The 23,491-nt window shown below is 34.7% G+C and overlaps 1 protein-coding gene across 1 annotated transcript in view; it reads left to right on the top strand.

Annotated features, from left to right (window-relative positions):
• Positions 1-23,018, top strand: part of HOMER1 (homer scaffold protein 1) — a 112,233-nt gene extending 89,215 nt beyond the window's left edge. The window contains exons 6-9 of the mRNA XM_058568387.1: positions 6,877-7,033; positions 10,829-10,939; positions 11,570-11,650; positions 19,938-23,018. Of these exons, the coding sequence (XP_058424370.1) occupies positions 6,877-7,033; positions 10,829-10,939; positions 11,570-11,650; positions 19,938-20,126 (538 nt within the window). The 3' untranslated portion in view covers positions 20,127-23,018. The remainder of the gene's footprint in view (positions 1-6,876; positions 7,034-10,828; positions 10,940-11,569; positions 11,651-19,937) is intronic.
• Positions 23,019-23,491: the final 473 nt, after the last annotated feature.

Genomic DNA, 23,491 nt, shown 5'->3' with positions numbered 1-23,491 from the left:
ACAAAGCAGTATTGTGGGGTACGCAAGTCAGCTCTCTTATTTTCATAGTTAGGGAGTGACCTCACCACCAATATTGAGAATAATGTTGAGAAGTAAGCCTTATTGCAACCTGTTTTTAAATCCTCTTTTAAAAGCTTATCTGGATATTTTTCACAGTCTTGCATAATTAACGTGCTTCGGAAGTATATGCAAGAGAGAGAGGCAGCTTTCTTACATTCTGTAACTGACCATTCGCAGGTAGTGTCACTCCATGGGTTAAATAAGTGCATTGCTCGTACATTAGACTCCTATTTTGTTGTATAGTCTAACTATTTGTTAGTACTTTTTCTTCTAGATTTTACATAACTAGTGTAGCGAAGTTTACTACTTTCTCCCAGAACTTTGACTTTAGATAAAGGAAAACTGTAAAATTCCAGTTTAAGGAAACTTTCAAATGATGTTTTTGGAGCGTTTTGAACTCCTTCATCTGACTTCTAGATCTGAAGCCAACAGGAAACCAGCTGGTCCTTTTTTGAAGGGAAACTTGACCAAACAGTCACAAGAATAAAGAATTATTTTGCCCTCATTCCAGCATTTAGACATGAGATCATAGTGGTATTTCAATATCTCTTCTGACTCACTGGTGTCTCCACCTAAACAATTTAGTGGTTTCTTTGTGAACAGTTTATTTAATGTGAAGCTATCAAAACTGTACCTGTAAAAAAGGACCAAATTAGCAGCCAGAGAACCCCAGCCATTTTTTTAAAAGTATTTCTGGAATGTAGGATGCTAACTTAAAATTTTAGTATCAGAATTAATCCCAAGGTATTAATTACGGCTAAAAATCAGTCTAATGGGGGAGGAATGTGATATCTTAGAGTTGTAGATTAAAGAAAGGAACATTGTTTTTTCAAAATTGCAAAAGTGTGCGAAGTATTTAAAATTTATTTACAAGGGCTGAACACGTCTGAGATAACTGAGGTAGCTCACGTGTGGACCATCCTTCAGGATACTCTTTGAAATTCATTGTAAGTTGGAATTGTCTAGGGTGTTCTAATATACTAGGTGGTGAAAGGAATATAAGAAGCTGTAAAGAGAAAATGGCAGATTTACAAAAACAAAAACATTTTATTTCCTAAGTTGTATTTCACACTGTGCTCTAGAACGAAGGATTATTAAAGAAGCAGCTCATAAAGTAGAGGAAGCAAGAGTCAAATTTACCAACAAAGATAAAATTTTGGTTGATATTGCAAAATGGCCTTAAAAATACATATTTATTTACCTTGGAATCAGGGATAAGAAAGTGCAGAAACACAAAAACTTAGCATTGAACTGCTGTCCTGTAGTGCTCATTTCAGGACTCAGTTTCCAATCGTTATGGTTTATCGTACTCTTTGTAATATGCATAAAAGTATTTGATATGACAATTTTCTTCAACATTTATTTTCTTCTTTAAGTGCAATCAGCAGTACTTTGGGGCTCTGCAGAGTAAAGAAGAAAAAGGTTAATGGGAATCCATTGAACAGCTTATCTGTGGCCAGATCTCACTATTTAATGTATTAGAGGCTCAGGAGATGTTCATGGATATGAAGTAAACAAGTTATAGTATATCAAAACTTCGTGCATTCATCTTTTTCTATCCTATTCCAGAGGTGTCATTTCAATTTTTTCCTGTTCAAAACCAGTTTTAGTTACGCCTTGTCTACGTCCCATTCCTTTCTTTTTTGTATCCCTGCCTCTGTAACCCTACCTCTCCTATCTGCTTCTTATCACTATCTCCAGATGCCCTCACCTCCTTCCTTTTGATTTTTGACTCTCTTATTATGTGTCACAGCTATTCTGTTTCCTACCCACCCAGTCTCTTCCCATGCCAACAAATGCAGACATGAATGGAGCAGCTTAGAGATCATTCTACCCAGTCTAAGAAGGCCTGACTTTGCAGCTCTTATTATTTGTAATCTTGCAGTCACAGAAAGAGTATCTAAAGGTGCTTAGAAAGCCTTTTTTTTTTTTGGTAGTGTGATATTTTTTTGATTGAAATGTAATTCATGTATAGTAAAATTCACCCTTTCTACTGTACAGTTTTATGAGTTTTGACAAATTTGTACGATTGTGTAGTCACCAACACAATCAAGGTAAAGAAGGGTTCTATCACCCCCAGAATTCTCTCCTGCTCTTTTGTAGTCAGCCTCTCTCCTTGACCCCAGCCCCTGGTAACCAGTGATCTGTTTTCTGCCCCTATAGTTTTGCCTTTTCCCTAATGTCATATAAATAGAATCATCAGTATGTAGCCTATTTTTTTTCCTTTTTAAAAAAATTGTGGTAAAATATATATAACATAAAATTTATCATCTTAACTATTTTTAGGTACATAGTTCAATAGTGTTAAGTATATTCACACTGTTATGGAACCAATCTATAGAATTCTTTGCATCTTGCAGAACTGAAATTCTATACCCATTAAACAGCAACTCTCCATTCTTCTCTTACCCCAGCACGTGGCAACCACCCTTCTACTTTCTATCTTTATAAATTTGACTACTCTAGGTAACTTATATAAGTAGAATTGTATAATATTTGTCTTTTTGTGACTAGTTTATTTCTTCCTCAAGGTTCATCCGTATTTTGTGCATGTGCCAGAATTTCTTTCCATTTTAAGGCTCAATAATATTCCATTGTATGTATGTACCACATTTTGTTTATCCATTCATCAGTGGACACTTGAGTTGCTTCTACCTTTTGACTATTGTAAATAATACTGCTGTGAACATTGTTGTACAAATATCTTTTAGATATATACTGAGAAGTAGAATTACTAGATCATATGGTAATTCTATTCTTAATTTTTTTAGGAACTGCCATACTGCTTTCCACAGCAGCTGCACCATGTTACATTCCCACCAACAATGCGCAAGGGTTCTAATTTCTCCACATCCACACCAACATTTATTTTTTGGTTTTCTGATGGTAGCTATCCTAATGGGTGTGAGGTGGTATCTCACTGTGGGTTTGATTTGCATTTCCTTAATGATCAGTGAGGTTGAGCATCTTTTCAAGTGCTTACTGGCCATTTGTAGGTCTTTGGGGAAATGTCTATTCAAGTCTTTTGCCTATGTTTTAATCAGATTGTTTTTTGTTGTTGTTGAGTTGCAGGAGTTCTTTATATATTCTGCATATTAACCCCTTATCAGATATATGATTTGTAAATATATTCTTCCATTATGTGGGTTGCCTTTTCACTCTTTTGATTGTATCCTTTGATGCACAGAAGTTTTTTACTTTGCTGTAGTCCAAATTTATCTATTTTTTCTTTTATTGCCTATGCTTTTTGTGTTGTATTTAAGAAATCACTGCAAGTCCAGTGTCATGAAGCTTTTCCCCTATGTTTTCTTCTTAGGAGTTTTGTAGTTTTAGCTCTTATGTTTAGTCTTTAATTCATTTTTAGTTAATTTTTGTATATGGTGTGAGACACAGGCCCAACTTCATTCTTTTGCCTGCAGATATCCAATTTTACCAGCACCATTGGTTGAAAAGACTGTCTTTTTCTCATTGAATGGTCATGGTGATCATATATATGAAAATCATTTAACCATATATGTGAGGGTTTATTTCTGGACTCTCTATTCCATTGGCCTATAAATCTGTCTTTATGCCAGTACTACACTGCTTTGATTACTATAGCTTTGTGATAAGTTTTGAAATCAAGAAATGTGAGACCTCTAACTTTGTTCTTTTTCAAGATTGTTTTGTCTGTTTGGAGTCCCTTGAGATGCCATATGAATTTTAGGATGTATTTTTCCATTTCTCAAAAAAAAAACACTGTTGGAATTTTGATAGGGATTACATTGAATCTGTCAATCACTTTGGGTTGTATTCAGATCTTCACAATATTAAGTCAGTCCATGTACGTGGTATGTCTTTCTGTTCATTTGTGTCGTCCTTAATTTCATTCAGCAACATTTTATAGTTTTCAGTGTACAAGTCTTTCACCTGCTTAGTTAACTTTATTTCCTAAGTGTTTTATTCTATTCGATGCTGTTTTAAATGGAATTGTTTTCTTAATTTCCTTTTTGGATTGTTTAATGTGTATAGAATCGCAACTGATTTTTATGTGCTGATTTTTGTATCCTACAACTTTGCTGAACTCATTTGTTAGTTCTGGCAGCTTTTTTGGTGGAATCTTGAGAGTTTTCTACATATAAGATCGTGTCATCTCCAGAGAAATAATTTTACTTTTTCCTTTCAGATTTGGACCCCTTTTATTTCTTTTTCTTGCCTGATTACTCTGGCTAAGATTTCCAGTACTAAATTGAATTCAGAGTGGCAAAAGCAGGCATCTTTGTCTTGTTTCTGATCTTAGAGGAAAAGGCTTCAGTCTTTCACCATTGAGTCTAATGTTAGCTGTGTGCTTTTCATATATGGCCTTTATTATGTTGAGATAGTTTCCTTCTGTTTCTAGTTTGAGTGTTTTTTTGTCATGAAAGACTGTTGAATTTTGTCAGTTGCTTTTTGTATATCATTTGAGATGATCGTGTGTTTTTTCTTTCATTCTGTTAATGTGGTGTGTATTACGTTGATTGATTTTTGTATGTCGATCCATCCTTGCATTCCAGAATCTGTTTTCATTTTTTTAATAGTGTCTTTCAAAGAGAAGTTTTTAATTTTTATGAAATCCCTTTTATCAGTTTGTTTTAATGTGTCATGCGTTTGGTGTTGTATCTAAGAAATATTTGCCTAACCAAAGGTCACAAAATTTCCTCCTATGGTTTCTTCCAAAGTTTTATTTTTTGAGTTAATTTTTATATAGGATGTGAGATGTAAGTCAAGATTCTTTTGTGGGTGTGTGTGTGGTTATCCAGTTGTTTCAGCACATTTGTTTAAAAGACTATTCTTTCTCCTTTGAATTGCCTTGGACCTTTTATAATTATCTTCATTTTAATCATTTCCAGATATTTTCACATCTTCACATGATCCTCCTTTGTACATATCTGTGTCCTAATCTCTTCTTATAAGGACACCATTTATATTGGATTAGGGCCCACCCTAATGACCCCATTTAACCTGAATTACCTCTTTTAAGACCCTATCTCGAAATATAGTCGTATTCTGACGTACTAGGGGTTAGGACCTCAACATATTAATGGGCAGGGGCAGGGGTGAGGGGGGACACAATTCAGCCCATAATACAGAATTGAAAAACCAGTCAGAAATGTCCAGTATGGTAGCCACTAGCCACGTGAGGCTGTTGAGTACCTGAAATGTGCCTAACGGAACTGAGAAGCTGAATTTTTAACTTTATTTAATTTTGAGCAATTTAAATTTAAATGACCATATGCAGCTAGTGGCTAACATTTGGACAGTGCTAATCTCTTTATTTGACATATGAAGAACCGAGGATCAAAGTGTTTGAGAAGCTAGTCCAAGATCACACTAATAATTATTGAAATAATTGTGATATAGGCTGAGTTCTCAAATTTTTAATGGACTTTGCTACCTATAGCCTATAAAATAAAACCTAGATAAATAAAATATAAAACACCCTCATTTTTGTTCTTTTTCCTGCTATAAAGGCATGTGGTAATCTTACTTTATAATTGTAAAACTTTCAACAAATTGATTTTAGAAATATTCAAAATCATTTTTTCTTTTTAATTTTTAAGGGGTTTGATATTTGCATATATCAAGTGTTTAAATTTGCTCAGTAAGATTTTTGCTGTCAGATCAAAGGGTCCATTTAAATAAAACTCATCTCTGTATCAGAAAAATTTGTAGGTGGTTTAAAAACAAAATCTAATTCTATTAGAGCAGGTGAATTGGTGCATGCTTTCTCAGAAAATCTGAATCTGGAAAATCATTCCACAACAGAAGAAATAGAAAGACCTTTCTTTTTAAGGATAGAAATGGGTTGTTAAGTTAATACCTTAACTTATTGTTTGATTCTGTCCTTTCACGTTTTGATGAATTATTCTCAGTAAACTTTAGAAAATTTTTTAACTTTTCATTTTAAACTAACTTTAAACTTATAGAAAAGTTACAAAAACTGTACAGAGAATCCCTGTATACCCCTCACCTAACTTCCCTTAATGTTAACATCTTACATAACCATAGTATAATGATCAGAAACAGGAAATTAACGTTGATGCAATACTACTAACTAAACTACAGATCTTAGTTTTCACCAGTGTGCATTTTCTGTTCTAGGAACCTACCCAGGATCCCATATTTCATTTAATTATTTCTAGTCTCCTCCATTCTGTTTCTCAGTCTTACATTTTCTTGACACTTGTGAAGAGTACCAATCAGTTATTTTGTAGAAGGTCCCTAAGTTGGGTTTATATAATGTTTTCTCACAAGTGGAATGAGAGTCATGCATTTTTGGCAAGAATACCACAGAAATGATCTTGTGATGCTTATGTGTCTTACTACTGGTTACTGGTTATCAGCTTTAGAAATCTTGGTGATAGAAACTATAATTCTTTTATATAATGTATATTAAAATTACTATAAAATATCCATCCATCAAAACATTTGCTCTGTGATGCAAATGACTTATTAAAAATTAAAATGCTGAGTAAAGAAAGCTATTATCGTCACTAGTTAGTTAATGGGATGAAGTTAGTAGAATTTCACTAATAGGAATAAACTGTTCAATAATGAGACTTTCAAAGGAGGCAATTTTTTCTTCACATTAAGCCTACTACTTTGGTACTTTTTATATTTCTTCACTTGCTAGGTTTTCTTCACTAGGTACATTTCATTGAAATATTTGTGTTTTTGTTCTTTTTAGGTTGTCTTTGAAACATTCATGGACTATAAAACAAATAATAGAACTGAGTACTGCTGTCCTTTTAAAGTAACAGTATTCAGTGTAATGGATAGAATTTTCTTTTCTTTTAGTTCAGCAATCAGCAAACACTGGGAGGCTGAACTGGCTACCCTCAAAGGAAACAATGCCAAACTCACTGCAGCCCTGTTGGAGTCTACTGCCAATGTGAAACAATGGAAACAGCAGCTTGCTGCATATCAAGAGGAAGCGGAGCGTCTGCACAAGCGGGTAAGCTCAGGCTGCTGCCTGTGAGGTTATGGCTAACCCATTTCCTTGATCACAGGAAATTGACATGTAGATTCAGCACAGGGACGTCTGCTGGGGATTCTTGTTGGTTGTCAGAACATACATACGGGTTGTATTATATGCGGGTTTGTTGGTTAAGAAGAATGTTTTCCACAGTTTAATGAGAATGAAGAATATACAGCTTTTGGAGTCAAAAGACCTGATTTCAGATTCCTTTTCTGCCACTTATTAGCTGTATGACCTTTGGTAAGTTATTCCCCTCTTTCTGCTCACTGTTCTTATCTACATAGGAATACTAATATAAACTCTGCACAATTCCTATTAAAAATTGAGACACTGAATTGACATGTAATTGCACTGAGTTCATGATAATACTTTTATTATTTTATTTTATTGTTTTTTAAATAAAGAACAGTTTGAAAAATACAGGTAGAAAATTCTTTATAAAAGGTGCTATTATGAGAAATATGGGGCACAAAAAGAGAAATCAGAAATCTCAGTATCATTAATAGCAGAAGCCCAAACAATTACTTATAAAGAATTTTTTTTATTCAAAGCATATGCATTCACCCAACAAGAAGCAGATGCCACTAGTTTCCCTTTTAAAAACGAATGCCAAAGAAGTGAACTCCATAGACAACAGGAAGTGGGCTTAGTACGAGAGCACAATTTGAGGAGTGCAATAGGGCCAGAATGACAGGGGAAGTAAGACAGAGATGGAATAGAGACAGGGGGGAAAGTAAGAAACCTGAGTAAATATTATTCTATCCTAAGTATAAAAGTTAACTTATGAGGGGAAAGAGGAAAGTTGTTGTTTAATGAGTACAGAGTTTCCATTTTGTAAGATGAAAAAGTTCTGGAGATCTGTTTCACAACAGTGTGAATATACTTAACACTGCTTAACTGTGCACTTAAAAATGGTTAAGATGATAAAGATGATAAATTTTATATTATGTGTTTTTTACCACAAAAAATAAACTTAATTTGATAATTAACTCATAAGTCAATAAATATTCATGGAAGAGCAGTCGTATCTCCTTTTTGTGTAATCCCTGCCCTCAAGGAATTTTTTCTTTGAATAGTCAGTTGAATTTTAAAGAATTTAAGAAATGAATCTTTTTATTTACTCAAGTATTTATAATTTCCAGTGGTCTTCTTTCCTTCCTGTAGATCTGAATTTTCATCATATATCCTTTCCTTTCAGCCTGAATAACTTTCTTTAGTATTTAGTTGCATACTGGCAACAAATTCTCTCAGCTTTTATATGTGTGTATATATAGATTTTTGTCTTCTCTGTAGGTCGCATTTTCCTATTTCTTCACAAGTCTAGTCATTTTCAGCTGTCTATTGGGCATTGTAGATGAGATGATGTAGAGCCCCTAGATTCTGTTATCTTCCTCTGAATAGTGTTGATTTTTGTTTCAGCAAGCAGTTAAATTACTTGTAGATTACTTAGAGTTTGTGGAGGCATGGACTTATGCTTTATTAGTCAGTTTATTTTAATTTTGCCCTGAATTTTAGGATTAATCCCTTAGTCCTGGGAAATCTTTATTTCTAAGGCATAACCCTTCTGGGGTTTCAGTGGAAAGCTTAAAGTGTTTAACAAGGCATTCTATTTTGGTGGGGCTTGAACTTCAAACTGTCTTTTCTGTGGCGAGCACTACCGCAGCTTAGCTCTTGCAGCCTTCCAGCTTTTTTCCCACCTGCTTGGACTCCTTGGATTCTTACCTGTGCTTGTTCAGTTCAGGGTTCAGCCAAAGATTTGAGGGAAGTCTGTATGCTAATTTGAAGGCTTTCTTTCATGCAGTTCCCTCAATTTCTAGCTGTTCCAGCTGTTCTGAGGAGTCCTCAAATCCTCAGGCTTCTCAGGGAAATAAGACCACAGGTTTTTTTTTTTTTTTTTTAATTTTATTTATTTTTTTTCCCCAAAGCCCCAGTCGATAGTTGTATGTCATAGCTGCACTTCCTTCTAGTTGCTGTATTTGGGACGTGGCCTCAGCAAGGCCGGAGAAGCAGTGCGTTGGTGCGCGCCCGGGATCCGAACCTGGGCCGCCAGCAGCAGAGCGTGCGCATTTAACTGCTAAGCCACGGGGCCGGCCCAGACCACAGATTTTTGCTTGAATTGTAGTCAAGCGATGCAGACAGACTCAGAGTGCCTTCAGGTAAAGAGATGTGTAAATGTGTCTCAGCCAGTGTGATTGCATTCTTTGTCTTTTGCCCAATTTGGTCACTCGCCAGGGCCTTCAAACAGTTGATTTATACATTTTGCCCATGATTTGAATTATCTATGTGGAAAATTAATCCAGTAAAAACTGCTCCATCCTTATCAGAAGTGGAACTCCTATAAGTAATTTATTATTTAATTGGACAAAGAAAACTAATATATATTAAATAATAAGGAAATAATTCCCGAGATTTTTGAACAGCTGTTCAGTTTTGTGGACCAGAGGACCGGGGAGCCTTGAGGGCTTTGGTGAATAGGAATGGCTTTCTGGAGAAAGTACGTGCTGAGCTGAGAGTTGAGGGTTTGGTAAAGTCTGAATGGTTTTCAGAGGTAAAAGAGGACATTCTGGTTAAGTCAACAAGATGGGTATGAACATGGTTTGTTCTTAGGACAAGGAGACTTGCGTGCTTTTAATTGGAAGTACACACTGGGTATCTTGGGCAGGGAGGATGGTTAAGTAGTTTGGGACTAGTGTATGGAGGAGCTGAGAATTTCGATTTGACGTTGTAGAAAAGATGAGCCGTTGAGAGGCTTTGAATGGGGGAGTCACAAAATGAGAGATGAATGTTAGCAGTTTGCAGAAGAGATAAAAATAAGCAAAGATTATAATTAAGTCAATTGGCAGGCCATTGCTCGTTGTTTAGGCCAGGATGATAAGGGTCTGCACAAGGCTAATAGTACGTGAATAGAAAGGAAGGAAGTGATATGAGAGGTAGAGTGGCAGAGGGTGGAAGGTAATTAGGTATTTGGAAAATGTGAGGGAGAAGGATTTGCTCTGTTTCTTTAATAGTCTAGAATTTACTCTATTTTAGTCACCTAAAATCTATGAGATCGTGATGTGTGTAAAGAGCTGTGATAGGGTATTTGTGTGCGTTTATGTTGACTTCTGTCTATTTGACTGTTTGGGGAAGGTATAAACTTTTAGGGACAATACCCTTCTCTCTTCTCTCAAAAAACATGAAGTGCTTATTAAAAAAAGTTATGTTGCTCTTTGGGCCCTCAATAAATTCTTCCTGACTCAAGGACTGTTATCTTGTGCCATAAGAGACACGATTGGTGTGAAGTCATTCTAGTAGGTAATGATTTAAGTTGTATTTTAAGCATATCTTTTCTTCCAGATTCTTATATTTTGGAAATGTATTTGAAAAATTTCTCACTTCTGCAAGGCCAGTTTTCAGAACTCATATTTAATTTGAAGGCTACAGATGGAGGGCAGATGGCTATATCTGATTTTGAATATGTTTTCAGAAGAAATTTTTAAAGAAGACTTTCATTATAGGGGTTCTCTATTGTCATTAACCACTTAATTTAAGTTTTCATAAACTTTTCATGACCAAGCCTTGTAAATAATTATTTCCTTTTTCTTTTTTCTTTGTCCCAAATTCATATCTTTAAAGAATCTATTCATTCTACCCTGAGTGTCTTAATATTTCTCAAAATTAATTTTCATATACTGATTCAAAGTTCATTATTCACCTATCACGGGCTTATTATATCTTCAGCAAGAGATCCTTTGAAATTGTCATATAATTTGTGTTCTCATTTAATTTTAGGTCACCGAGCTTGAATGTGTTAGTAGCCAAGCAAATGCAGTGCATACCCATAAGACAGAATTAAATCAGACGATACAAGAACTGGAAGAGACGCTGAAAGTGAAGGAAGAGGTATTTCCTGCTTTTCACTCATCTGTGATCTAGCTAACATGCATAGAATATTAGAGTCAGTGTCAGATTTAAAGGTCCTTTATGGAATAAAGTAAGGTGGTGGCATTTTTTTTTAGGGTGAAATTTTTCTTGCATAATATTAAGCTGGTTCATATTTCCCCTCCTTGTTTCCATTGTTGTGAGTTGTGGTGACGCCATCAGACTGGTATACTGCCTGTTGCCTTCTGTATGAGAGTTGCATTAATATGATCAACAGAAAACCATTAGAGGTTAAATGAATTTTACAAGCTGTTGCTTTCTCTGGTTTCCAGTCAAAAGATTTAATATACCAGGAAAGAATTATATCCACAAAGCTTGAAGCAACCTTGAAATGTTCACATTGTTGTATCTAAGCAGTGCTGTACCAAAGCCACCAAGTTAGACTTGTCATTTCTTAAGATTAGTCTGTACTAGACAGCATATCTGTAAAGATGAATTCACCTCTCTAAAAGTCAGTATAAAGGAATATTTTTTAAATCTTTTTTTTTTCTTTTTCAAAGGACTAGGACAATAATTTCAGGGAAAAATGAGACCTTCTCTTTCCTTGATATAGTTTAAATGTTATTATTAAAGACAATCTACTTTTTCTAGGAAATAGAAAGATTAAAACAAGAAATTGATAATGCCAGAGAACTACAAGAACAGAGGGACTCTCTGACTCAGAAACTACAGGTGAGCTATAATACAACTTTTATTCATTTCTGCATAGAGAGGCATCAATCATTCTTTCACATGGTGATCACTTTTATTCTGGAACTCCATTATGTAGGTTCCTGGTCATTTTTCTTTTCCAGAACTTCCGATTCATGCCTAATCTTTGATTTTTCAAAAATTACTTGGTAACTTCTTCTAGGTAGCTTATGATCATCATAGGTGGTCATTTATAAATTGTCCTTAGTAAATTATTTTAGAAATTTCTACTCTTTAACATACCTGACTTTAAAGAATACCCTGACTTTAAAGAGAATTTCTCAAATGGATTTTATTCAGTTTAGGAATTCTGCTCATTTTTTTTTTTTTACACTGAACTAAAGTATGAATTACAGCAGTGGTTGTGCCCTAATGAAATCAAGTTAGTGCTCTTTTTATTTCTACAATTTAGTTAATTGTACTCACTTTTTTTATGCGTAGTGTGCTTCCTGATTCTAATCTACATACGTATATCCTGTGTCAGTGGTAGTCACCAGAGTTAGGGAAGATTTTTCAAAATTTATTACCCAAGTCTCCTCCCACCAGCCAGGCACTTTTCTTACACCTCCGTGACTAGCTGCCTCAGGGACGGTGAGGACTACTAAAGTAGTAGTAGTAATAGTTGGAGTAGAAACAAGTGCATGTATAGAGTGAGGAATTTGGGATAAGGGGTGATAAGTAGGACCTGAAAGCCCAGGATTGGAAGGAGTATCCAGATTATTTATTGAGTGACTACCACGTACCAGGCCCTGTGCTGAACACTTTACTTATATTATGCATTTAATCTGTGTAACAGTCAAATGAGGAAACTGAGGCTTGGACAGGTTGGCTTGTCTGACCTATATTTAAATGGAGACAATCAAATTCTATGACAACAGAGGCCCTTCATAAAGAAAAGTTTCTTTATATGAAATGAAATATTTCCCTTGCCCGTCACTGACTTTCAGCAGCCTGGGAAAAATGAGGTTGCTTGTTTTGATTTGCCCTCTTAGATGTTGTTTCTACATTTTAATCATCTGTGTAAAATAGTGGTTCTCAACTGGAGGCAGTTTTGTGCCCCAGGGGACATTTAACAACGTGTGGAGACATTTTTGATTTTTGTAACTAGGACGGTGCTGCTGATATCTAGTAGGTCGAAGCCAAGCATGCTGCTAAATATTGAATTATCCAGCCCAAAAGGTCACTAGTGCCAAGGTTGAGAAAATCAGGTGTGGAAAATCAGGACTGGAGGAAATGGGGGAAACTCAGTCTAGTTTTGTCTTGTTTATTTGGTTTTGGTTACATTTTTTGAGTACTTGCTATGATTCAGGCATATGCTAAGCGCTTACATAGATTAGCTCTAATTCTCACAGTAACAGGTGTATTATCCCTATTTTCAAAGAGAAAGCAGCAGTTCAGAGGTGTTAACAAGTTTCATCAAGGCATTTAGCTAGAAAGTAGTGAAGCCTAGATTTATTTTGATTCCAAAGTCTCTGTTCTTTCTGCGTTACCACACTACATCCATGCCATCCCTAACAATGCTTTTAAAAATTTTGTTGTACATATGTTTACAGTGTCCCAGAGAAACCAAGAGATAATTTATTCATATTAAACTTCTAAATGTATTTCATCATTGATTGAGCAGTAGTTGAATTTTACAGCTCGCACTTGGAATTGTGAATATCAATTCTTACCTATTCTTTAACTGAATATCAAAAATACTTATCAAAACAGCCTACCTGGAACAGGACAGGGAACCTTTCAGAAAACCTAAGGATGAATTCTAAAAGGCCAACCCAGAGAAATAACTTGTATTTTTTTCCAGTTTTCCTCTGGAGCCTGGTCCCTCCCACCTAAACATCTGTTTATCAGAAATCCCAACACCCTGAACCTCCATAAGTTCACTCTAGAAAATTGGGATCATTAAATTCCTTGACTGGTAGAGGAACTTCTGATATTGCAGTGCATGGAATTGGACTGTAGGTATGAATATGGATAGAAGATTTATAGTTATGGGTAAATTAAGAATAGTATGATATAATTTTTCTAATTTCCAAGTTGTTTTTTCCCCAAATATCAATATACCATGCTCATTATAAAAAATTTGGAAAAATATAATTTAGCAAGTTAAAAAAAGGAACTATAATCCCATCATCCTAAGGCAAAGCAATTGTCATTTCCTTCCCCCCGTGTTTATTTGGATAACTTTTTCTTTACAGGAGACACATAGATACCATTTCTTCATCTGGCTTTCCTAACTTAACATTATGTCATAAGCTGCGTATGTCATTTGGCTGCATAGTATTCTCCTATATAGATGTACCAAAGTCTTCTTCCAACATTCCTCCAGGGATAGTGATTTATGTTGTTTCCAATGTTAGCTATAATAAATAATGTCAGAATGAATCTTTTGACATAAATCTTTGCCTTTCTGATTATTTAAGATGAGCTTTTAAAAGAGAATTACTTGGTGTCCATGTTTTAAGATTTCTTATGCTGAGAAATTGATATCTGGATAGGCAGGATAGCCACTGGATATTGGTCTCCCTTCATCTTTGCTGTCTATGGGGAACAAAAGGTTGCTCACTATTTTTATTATTATTTTCATTTTTTGATTACTGGTAGGACTGATCTTCATTTTCTGTGCTGTGGAATAATTTATGTCATATTGGAACTATCTGGTCTTTGAAGGTTTAGTAGAATTCCCCCTGGAAACCATCTGGGCCTGGTGCTTTGCTGTGGAGTAATTCTTTGATCACTCTCGGTTTCTTCTGCAGATACTGGTCTATTTAAGCTTTCCATCTAGGTTTTCAAATATTCATTGGGAACTCTTATAATTTCTTATTTTATATACTTGTTCTTTATCCTTTTCTTTCTTAAGTCAAGTTAAGCAATGGTATGTATATTTTGTTGTTGTTTTTAAAAAAACAAGATTTTATTAATCAGTATCACTGTTTTTTAATCCTCTACCTTATGAATTTCTACTTTTATCTTTATGATTCCTGCCTTGTGCTTTGTTTTGGTTTACTTTTTTATTCTTTTTCTGGCATTTTGAGAGGGGAATTTAATTCCTTTATTTTTATTCTTTCACTTTTATATATATGTGTTTAAAGCCATAGATTTTCCTCTGATCATTGCCTTAAGTGTACCCATAGATTCTGATAATGTTTTAATTATCATTATTTCTTGAAATTCTGTGATTTTGGTTTTACTTTCTTTTCATGCAAGAGATGTTTAAAAGAAGGTGTTTTAATTTTCTGGTGGACGGGCCTTTAAATTTTTTTTTTATTTAGTTATTAATTTCTAATTTAATTGCATTGTAAACAAAAGGGTTTGTGTAATTTCTACTTTACATAATTTACTGCTGGTTTTTTTTGTGTGTGATTTAATATGTGATCTATTTTTGTGAATGCTCTTTATTGATTTTGTGATTTAGATCTTTTGTATCATTACCTTTTTTTGGTTCTACTTCATCTGTCCTATACAAGAGTGGCATATTAAAGTCTCTCATCAGTGTATTTTTATCTCTGTCTCCTTACATCTCCTGTAGTTTCTACTATAAAGGTGGCTGCTGTGTTTCTTGGTACACAAACATCATTGTTATATCTTCCTTGTGAGTTGTGACTTTTAGCATTAAAGATTGTCTTCTTTTGCCCCTTTTTCTACCAGTATCACAACCTCTCATTATTTTGAGCCCATCTCATTATTTTTGGTCTTTCTAAATGAATTCCTAGGTGGAAGGACCTTTTTATTTTATGATTCTGTTTTCAATTCCTAGTCTTATTGCATTGTGATAACAGAGTATTTTTTGTAGTATTTTTACTTAATTTAACTTACTGCTGCTTTTTTTTCTGACCTACTATAAGATCAGATTTTGTGAATGCTCTTTGTGTGTCATGTACATATAGTTGGATAATGTTTTGTGAGCCAAACTGAAAATTTTCTTTTTTACTAGATAATTCATTAATGTTTATTGATATGATTTTTATGTTTGGTCTCATCTTACCATTATTTTGTGTTATAATTTCTGTATGTTATATTAATTTGATTGTTTTTCTTTCTCTATATGATGTGTTCTTTGCTCTTTTTTTTTTTTTTTTTAACATCTTTTGATATTTAAGATGGTCTTAACTTTGTTATAGTGGTTACCTTTGAACTTAGACCTTTTTGAAATGCTCCTAGTCACCTGTGTTCATATTTAAATTTTCATTATCTGGTTTGTTGGCTTTTAAGATATCCTTTGACTTTGAACAACACATATTCAATAATAACAAGAAATGGGCAAAAAAACTGAAAAACAGGAAAGTTGATTAAACGCATGATAGAAACAGAAGAAAAAGGCAAACTCATATCAGAAATGAAGGCTGCATTATAAGATGCCCAAGGAAAAACAGATTTGAGTAAAAATTATTTTGTAATCAATTCTTAAAAAAATCCAAGGGAATGAAAGTGAGATAAAGAAAGTAGGGAAAATAGAAAGTTTTTAGTGTTTGACTATCTGATTCAAGCTCTTTTTCAAATGCTTGTTTGAGAATATTTAATTCAGAGCGGAGGGTTCAGAGTCCTCTTATGCTTCGTAGTTGGTTTTTTCGGGGGATTTTTATTTTCATCCACTGAAGTGTTTGGAATATCATCTTCTCTTTTCATCTTATAACAATTCGGTGAAGATTGCTTGCACCTTTGAATTTAGTGGTTAGAGTGGCAGTTTTGAGTGGTTTACAAATTCTTAGTTCAAAAACATCCTCTTTTGAGGAGACATTGGGCGAGAGGTGGTATGTCCTTCAATATTTTAGTTTTGTTTTGTCTTGGAAGATTCTAAATTTCCCTGCGTTGCTTCTTTTTCCCTTTACCACACCCTTCCATCAGGTTCCTTTCTCTTCTTTTTACTCTTCTCCTCCAAAGGGTTGCCTTTCCAAGGCTGCCTCCTCATGTCTAGTGGACACCAAGTCCCTTCTTGCAGTCTGCTCCGGTCTACCAAGATGTTTTTTTTCCTCTGGAATTTTGGCGCTTTCAGGGGTCTTCCTCTTTCTTAGGGTTATTAGAGTTCAGTCTTAGGACTTGGTTCTCCCCCTCCCTCTTCTGTGCATTGCCCCCACAGCCCGCCCGCCCTCTGCAAAGAGTTAGAGTGAGAGCTTGAGAACTCTCTCTGTCGGAAATTGGTGCTTATATTACCTAATTATAGTTAATTTGAAGTTTGGATTGCTCTCTTTCTTCTAATTACGTTGAAGTCGTGGAATTTGCATGGTTTTTTCTTTCTTATTATTGGTTTATATAGTTCGGGAGGATGGCTGGGAGATTCCATTGTGCACCATCACCATTACCTCAGCCACCCGGGTATCTGTTCTGTTTACTTCTTCATTGCCAGTATCTTCCTTCTAGGACGCATGTTCCATTAAAACAGGGACCATCTTTATTTACTGCCGCATCCTCAAAGCCTAGTATGTAAAGGATGCTCAGTAAATAATTGTTGAATAACTCTTCTTCAAAATTTGTGTTTTTTACCCATTTTTCTGTTGAATTATTAAAACTTGTTTTGATGATTTGTATCTCCTGTTATATGTGAAGGTTAATAATCTAATAGGGCAATAATATATCTTACTTGTAAGAGCTTAAGATGCATATCAGATGTTAACAAAGGCAGTCTTTCTGTAGCTTTTATTTAGATTAAATAATGCAGATTTAAATTTACAGAAAATGAACCTGATCTTGTCCCACTGATGTTGATAATAATTGTTTAATTTTTTTAATCACTCTACTGTTGTAGGCTCCATAGCTAACAAATATGGAGCATGGCCTTCTGCCCACTAGGATTTTATACTTTCAGCTATTGCCCTTTAGAGCGCTCGGAAGGGAGTTAGCAAATTCTGGCCTTCAGTGCTTTATCGGGGCTGCACCAGGCCCCTGGATGCCCTTGGCACATGCTTCCATCTCAGTAAAGGAGAAGGGGAAGGTAGTAGGACAAAAATGATATTAAGCAGAAGAATGAGTTAGGATGGAGAATAAAAGTCAAGAAGGAGAGATTGGAAAATACAGACAGAAGGTGGTAAACTGGGAAGAGGCACCAGCCAGGGCTCCGGGTGCCTGGTGTTGGCTGCCATGTACTGGGTTGTCTATTCTTGCACTAGGATCATATTCTCTGCCTCAAAATAGACCAGCACCGTCGGCATTGTATTGGATCTCTTGTTCTGCCTAGTAAAATTCCTCCTGTCAGAGGAACGGCTTAGAGTTCAAGACTCCTTCTAGAGAGAACAACGCAAAAATTTTAGTAGCTGAGAGAATTTGGCGTCTTGCTGGCTTCCATTGATGTGTTAGGATGTTCCACTGATTGGCAAGGAGAACAAGGAAGCCTTTCATTTTTAAGGAAGGCTTAGAGGGCAAACTAGGTGGTGCCTGGTGAAGTGGGTGTTTTCTAGTGAATGACATTTGGTCTATTTTTATAGTTGGAGACATTGTACTCTTAAGCTTATTGTTTCGGCTGGCAAGAGAGCATGCCGTGCAATCATGAGTGGAATTTTTACATTTGACCCCAGGGTCTGTTTTCTCCCTCAGAGTTGAGAGCCGCCATGAACTTGGCTTCTGGATTTATAAATATTTATTGGTTTCAGATTCTCTCTCACTTTACTTATCTTCACCTGGTAGATTATTCAAAGTAAAAAGATTAGAAACATACCTGGTAAACATCTAACAGAAAACACTTTAAGATTAGATCGGGATTCCTTAAGTTCTTCATTTATAAATCATTGTAGCTGCCTTATTCTTTTCTTTTATTTTCCCGGCTCTTGGGACTCATCTGTGACATCGTGCTTGAGCCTTGCCGGTAGTTATTTCTGTTAAAGCATGTGAGCATTTCTTGATGTTCAGAATCCTAAGTCAATTGTTACTTTCTTATATGTATTCAAGCTAATTCTCTAATTATTTTTCTCGAAAGTTGAAGTTTTACAGGTATTGTAAGACAAATAAATTTTGGGGAAAAATGCCCATAATCCCAACGACGAGCACTATTTCCTGTTTCCTATTTGTGCATTAATTCCCACTGTTTGTCCTCATGCATACACATTTTTGCCCAGTTGCAGGGTGCCACTTCGTTTTCTGTTATTTTCATTTAACATTTATCAGATTGTCTTTCAAAAATTTTTAAAATATTTGTTTCCACTATTCTTTAGACTGGATAGAATTTTTTAGAGATTTATATTAAATGGTATACTGACATTTGAAACATGTTTTCTGAGACTGATTCATATTGTGGTCCTAACACCAAAATGTTTTCATTGTCCCATATAATTTACAGATGTGAATGGAATTCGTGTCAGTCATTTAATTCCTCTCAGATGTAAAAGTGAGCTTTCCAGAAGGGATATATAACTTTCAATTAGTTGCTTTTCTGAATAGTTTATTTAAAGTGTAGTAGATTGTTTTCTGCTAATTTTCTCAGTTTGACTTTTTAACCAAAATTAAATCTTTAGCTCATGTTATGTATTTTATTTTTTAGAATCATTTATTTTTCATGCTTAGGAACATTTTTAGAGCAATAAAAACTTCGAAATAACTTTTAAGTATGCCAGAATTTATTCTGTGTTAAAAAAAATTTTTTTAAATGTTGTGGTGAACTTTTATTTCCCTTTTGTCACTTTTTTCTTTCCTTGATTTGCAGTGTATTGGAATCGTTAGCTCTATAGTTCTCTTATATGTGCAGTTATTATCTGTCTTCACTGCAGTTTTTAGCAGTTGAGCCATAGTCTCTACCACATGCGTTCATTTGATATCGAGGCAAAACAAAGTATAGTTAACATACCCAGAGGATCCTAAAACCTCATTTTGGAGAGTCATCTTCTTCTCTAAATCTTTCTCCAGAATTGCCAATAAGGAGAAAAAAATTAATTTCTCTCTTTTTCTCTGCCTGCTTTCACCTAAGATTGCAAACAGTTGTGCATTAGGAAAATTACATGGGCAGAAATAGAAATAAGATGTAGATAATCTGCAAAATGAGTCTTCACTTGTATCCCAGTGTTTGATTTGAAGTGCCTAGAGTGTTGCCTGACGTGGAGTAAGCAGTCAGGAAATTTTTGTTGGATGGATAGATGGATTCGTGAACAAGCCAGTCAGTAAAACCACATGGATTTCTCAGATGGTGAAATCTGAAATCTCCTTCAGTTGTGTCAACTTGAGATTCAGAAGCTCTTCCTCATTGTCAGACATGCATTAACTGCCACAATATTAGTAATAACAAAAGTTATATTATTTTCTAAGTCATGAACTGACGTATATATATATCACACTTTTGTTTCTAAAGGAAGTAGAAATTCGGAACAAAGACCTGGAGGGACAGCTGTCTGACTTAGAGCAACGTCTGGAGAAAAGTCAGAATGAACAAGAAGCTTTTCGCAATAACCTGAAGACACTCTTAGAAATTCTTGATGGAAAAATATTTGAACTAACAGAATTACGAGATAACTTGGCCAAGCTACTAGAATGCAGCTAAGGAAAGTGAAATTTCAGTGCCAATTGATTAAAAAGTACACTGTCTCTCTTCATAGGACTGTTTGGGCTCTGCATCACGATTGCACAAAAAATTTGAATATCACTCCTCCAGGAGGAGGATCTTTTGAAAATTGGAATTGTATATTTCAGTGTAAATTTTAGAATTCAGCTTGTAGCTAGTTGGGGAAAAAAGAGATGAAAAACTTGAACTACAAATTACCTCCATGTATATTATTGGCCATAGTTAACTAGAAAGTTATAAATAGACACTTAATGCAATCTTTTTTTCTGATATTCACCAACGGGAGAATTAACAATGTCTGGGTCACATCCCCTTTTTGTGTTCAACACAGTGAAGGTTATCTGCTTTTTAAATTAATTTATTTATGATATCTAAAGCTGTGTTTTGTGCAAAAACTTAGTGCTGAAAGCCCTGTCTTTTGTTGTAATCTGAATAATTTCTCAGGATATTTTTGCACTGCTGAGAAGCAGTGCCGTTACCAATTAATTCTTGCCAGGAGTGAGAGAGAGCTGCATCTTTAATTGAAACATACTTACTATAACTGGGTGTATAGAGTTCTTCCCTTTTTTATACTGGAAGAGAGTTCACTCTGGTACACTCTGATATTCCCTAACCTTGTCTGCTGTATGGTTTACTTTTCCATATCAATTCCATGTATTTATGAGAAGATATTGTCTCCCATTTTATTACACATTTTAAAGCCAACTAACGAAGGCAGCTGAGTCCCTCAGAAATTTTTCTTTTTAAATTTCTAATACATTTGACACACAGTACTGAAATACAGCGGCCGTCACTGACGGTCTGGCCTAGCAATGTTAAGGCTATTTACAGAATATGCAGTTACATTTATTTATATATTTTGCAAGAAATCTTTTCTGAATGATCAATGCATTTCAATTTACAAATAATAATGGCTATTGGGGAATTGTTTATTATAGATCATTTTAAGGTGTATAGCTATTTTAAAGGGGATCCATTTCCATCAAACAGCCGATCAGAGGACTATTGGGATTGGAGCTGTGTACTCTGTCTGGGTCTTCACATCAGCCACATCTCTAGCCAAACCTCACAAGGCAATATTCTGAACTGTCAAGTAGGCATTTCAAAACAGGAATTCAATTCAATAGGCTCTTCTCAGTAAACAGGTTTTAATGTTGTTTTGATGTAATTTTAAAAGACTTTTAGCAAACATGCATTTCTTTATATAATACATTTCTTTTAAGAAGCTATTTTAAAAGTAAGCCAAGTGCTGTCTATCCTGCTTACGGGGTAGGAACTGCATCAGAGTCCCTATATTCTTGCTGTACAGTGCCTGTGACATTGAGAAGGGTTCTTTTTCAAAGTATTTGCTTGAGTGTCTGACTCGATGAAGTCTGCAAATGCCCTGACTTTTTGTTTGTACCCCAAAAAGATTGAATTGTTAAATACAAAATTAAGGTAATTAATCAATTTGTAACCATTTTTTCACTCACAAACAGCTACTCAACACTAAGTAGTTTTGTTTTATATATGTATGTGTATGTATGTAAATACATACATATTAGTTTATATTAGAGTGAAAAATAAATGGTTTTGCTTCTAAAGTTAGTTTCTAAAGTGAGTTTTCAGGTCTCTCTGAAAAGTTTACGTCAGATACTTGATTATCGTGTATTATTTGTGCTATAACATCATGTGAGTTACCTCCATCTAGTTTAGGATATTTTCCTCCCCTGTTTATTATAGGGAGGATAATTTAGGTACACAAGCTCAGAGCTGAGAGATTCTCTGATAAATCAGGTAATACAATTTTTTGGATTGATGGAATTTTGAAGTAGATGTGATTTTATCCATCAGTTTCTGAGTAACAGCACCAGATTTTAATTTAAGTAGGGGGTTTAACACTAGGGATCAGGGAATTTAGTTATGAAGAGTTAAAAATAAAAAAATAGTATAAGCTGTTGAAATGGTAAGTGAATTATTTTAATGATGTAATAAGATATTTTTAAATTTTGACATAGTTGTCATTTAATGGGAAAATAACTCGCCAAAATGTCTCCACCTGAATTGTGTTGATATGTGAGACGTGTGTAATTCAATATATACATATACCCATATGTATATACAGAAAATTATTTTTAATATTTTGCTACTGATATGAAATTTAAAATTGGAAATTTTGTGAGTTTTTTCCCTGTGCAATAGAGCCTAATTTTTTCTTTTTTTAATGACTTAACAATTTCTTGAGGGCTGCACCTTTAAATTCCCAGATTGTCATTAGACGTGGACAGTATATGGGATAAGGTGGACACAACTGCACATATAAATAAAATCTTCTTACTAAGACTATTTTAAACATTCATTTACAGTAGGAGAGTATCTAGAATCGTCATCTACAAGTCATAATTAGGTTGCGTACCTACTGTAGTTTTCTCCATTTCTGTATCATATAAATAAAAAGTTTGCATATTAAAATTGGTTTTTTCCCAGAGACAGGTATTGTATAATGTATCTATATTTAGATCAGACTGTGGTAATATATTTATCAGAAGATAACATGGGGGTCTATAGCCTGAACATGTGGACTTGAAGTGACGCAGATAAGGAGAGCAGAGATTGGTCCCGTGGTATATAAGTGATTATATGATAACTATGAATTCTTGTACAAAAAGCAACTGAAAACAAAAGAAAAACAAAAATACAGTTTTTAATTTGAAATACATTTGTTGTTCTCTGGAGAATGTACTTTATCTTTTTTTCCTTCAGTCTTTTACAGATATTTAAAAGCGTTTAAGTGATGGCAGCATTTACTTAAATCTTACAGGTGCTACTGGATTTTGCATTAGTGTGTTATGTTGTGAAATCCTAACTTTGACATAAAAGGTTTTATAAATATTTCCCTGCCTGGAAAATTAGTTTTTGTTTCTCTTCTCTTCTTCTCTCTCTCTCCCCCTCTTTTTCTCTCCCTTTTTTTCTCCTCCTTTCTTTCTGCAGATTAAAAAAAGTTCATGAAGTTGCATTGCATCCCTTCTTGTCCCTATAAAAGAACGCCAGCACCATCATAGATTTAATGTTTTGCTGTCATTGAATTGTTGGGAAGCAGTTAGAGGAAAAAATGACACCTTTTTTTCAAGTGGAACTAAAAGAGACACTCAAAATTAAACCACTGTCACCTTTTAAAACTCATTTCTTTGCCCTGTTAAATTTATTTTTAACGTGTGTGCTACAGTCTTCCATGTTTTTATTTAACTCTGGAGTATGCAGCTCATCTGCTCTCTCCTTGCAGACCTGATTTACTGTCAGTTCTGGAATGGGAGGCAGGTCAGAGGGAAAATTTCTTTGGGGCAGTGGTTTTTTTTGTAAGAAAT

Source organism: Diceros bicornis, chromosome 1 (assembly GCF_020826845.1).
Source record: "Diceros bicornis minor isolate mBicDic1 chromosome 1, mDicBic1.mat.cur, whole genome shotgun sequence".
NCBI lineage: Eukaryota > Metazoa > Chordata > Mammalia > Perissodactyla > Rhinocerotidae > Diceros > Diceros bicornis.
Note: the sequence above shows the minus strand (reverse complement) of the source record. Positions and strands in the feature narration are given on the sequence as shown.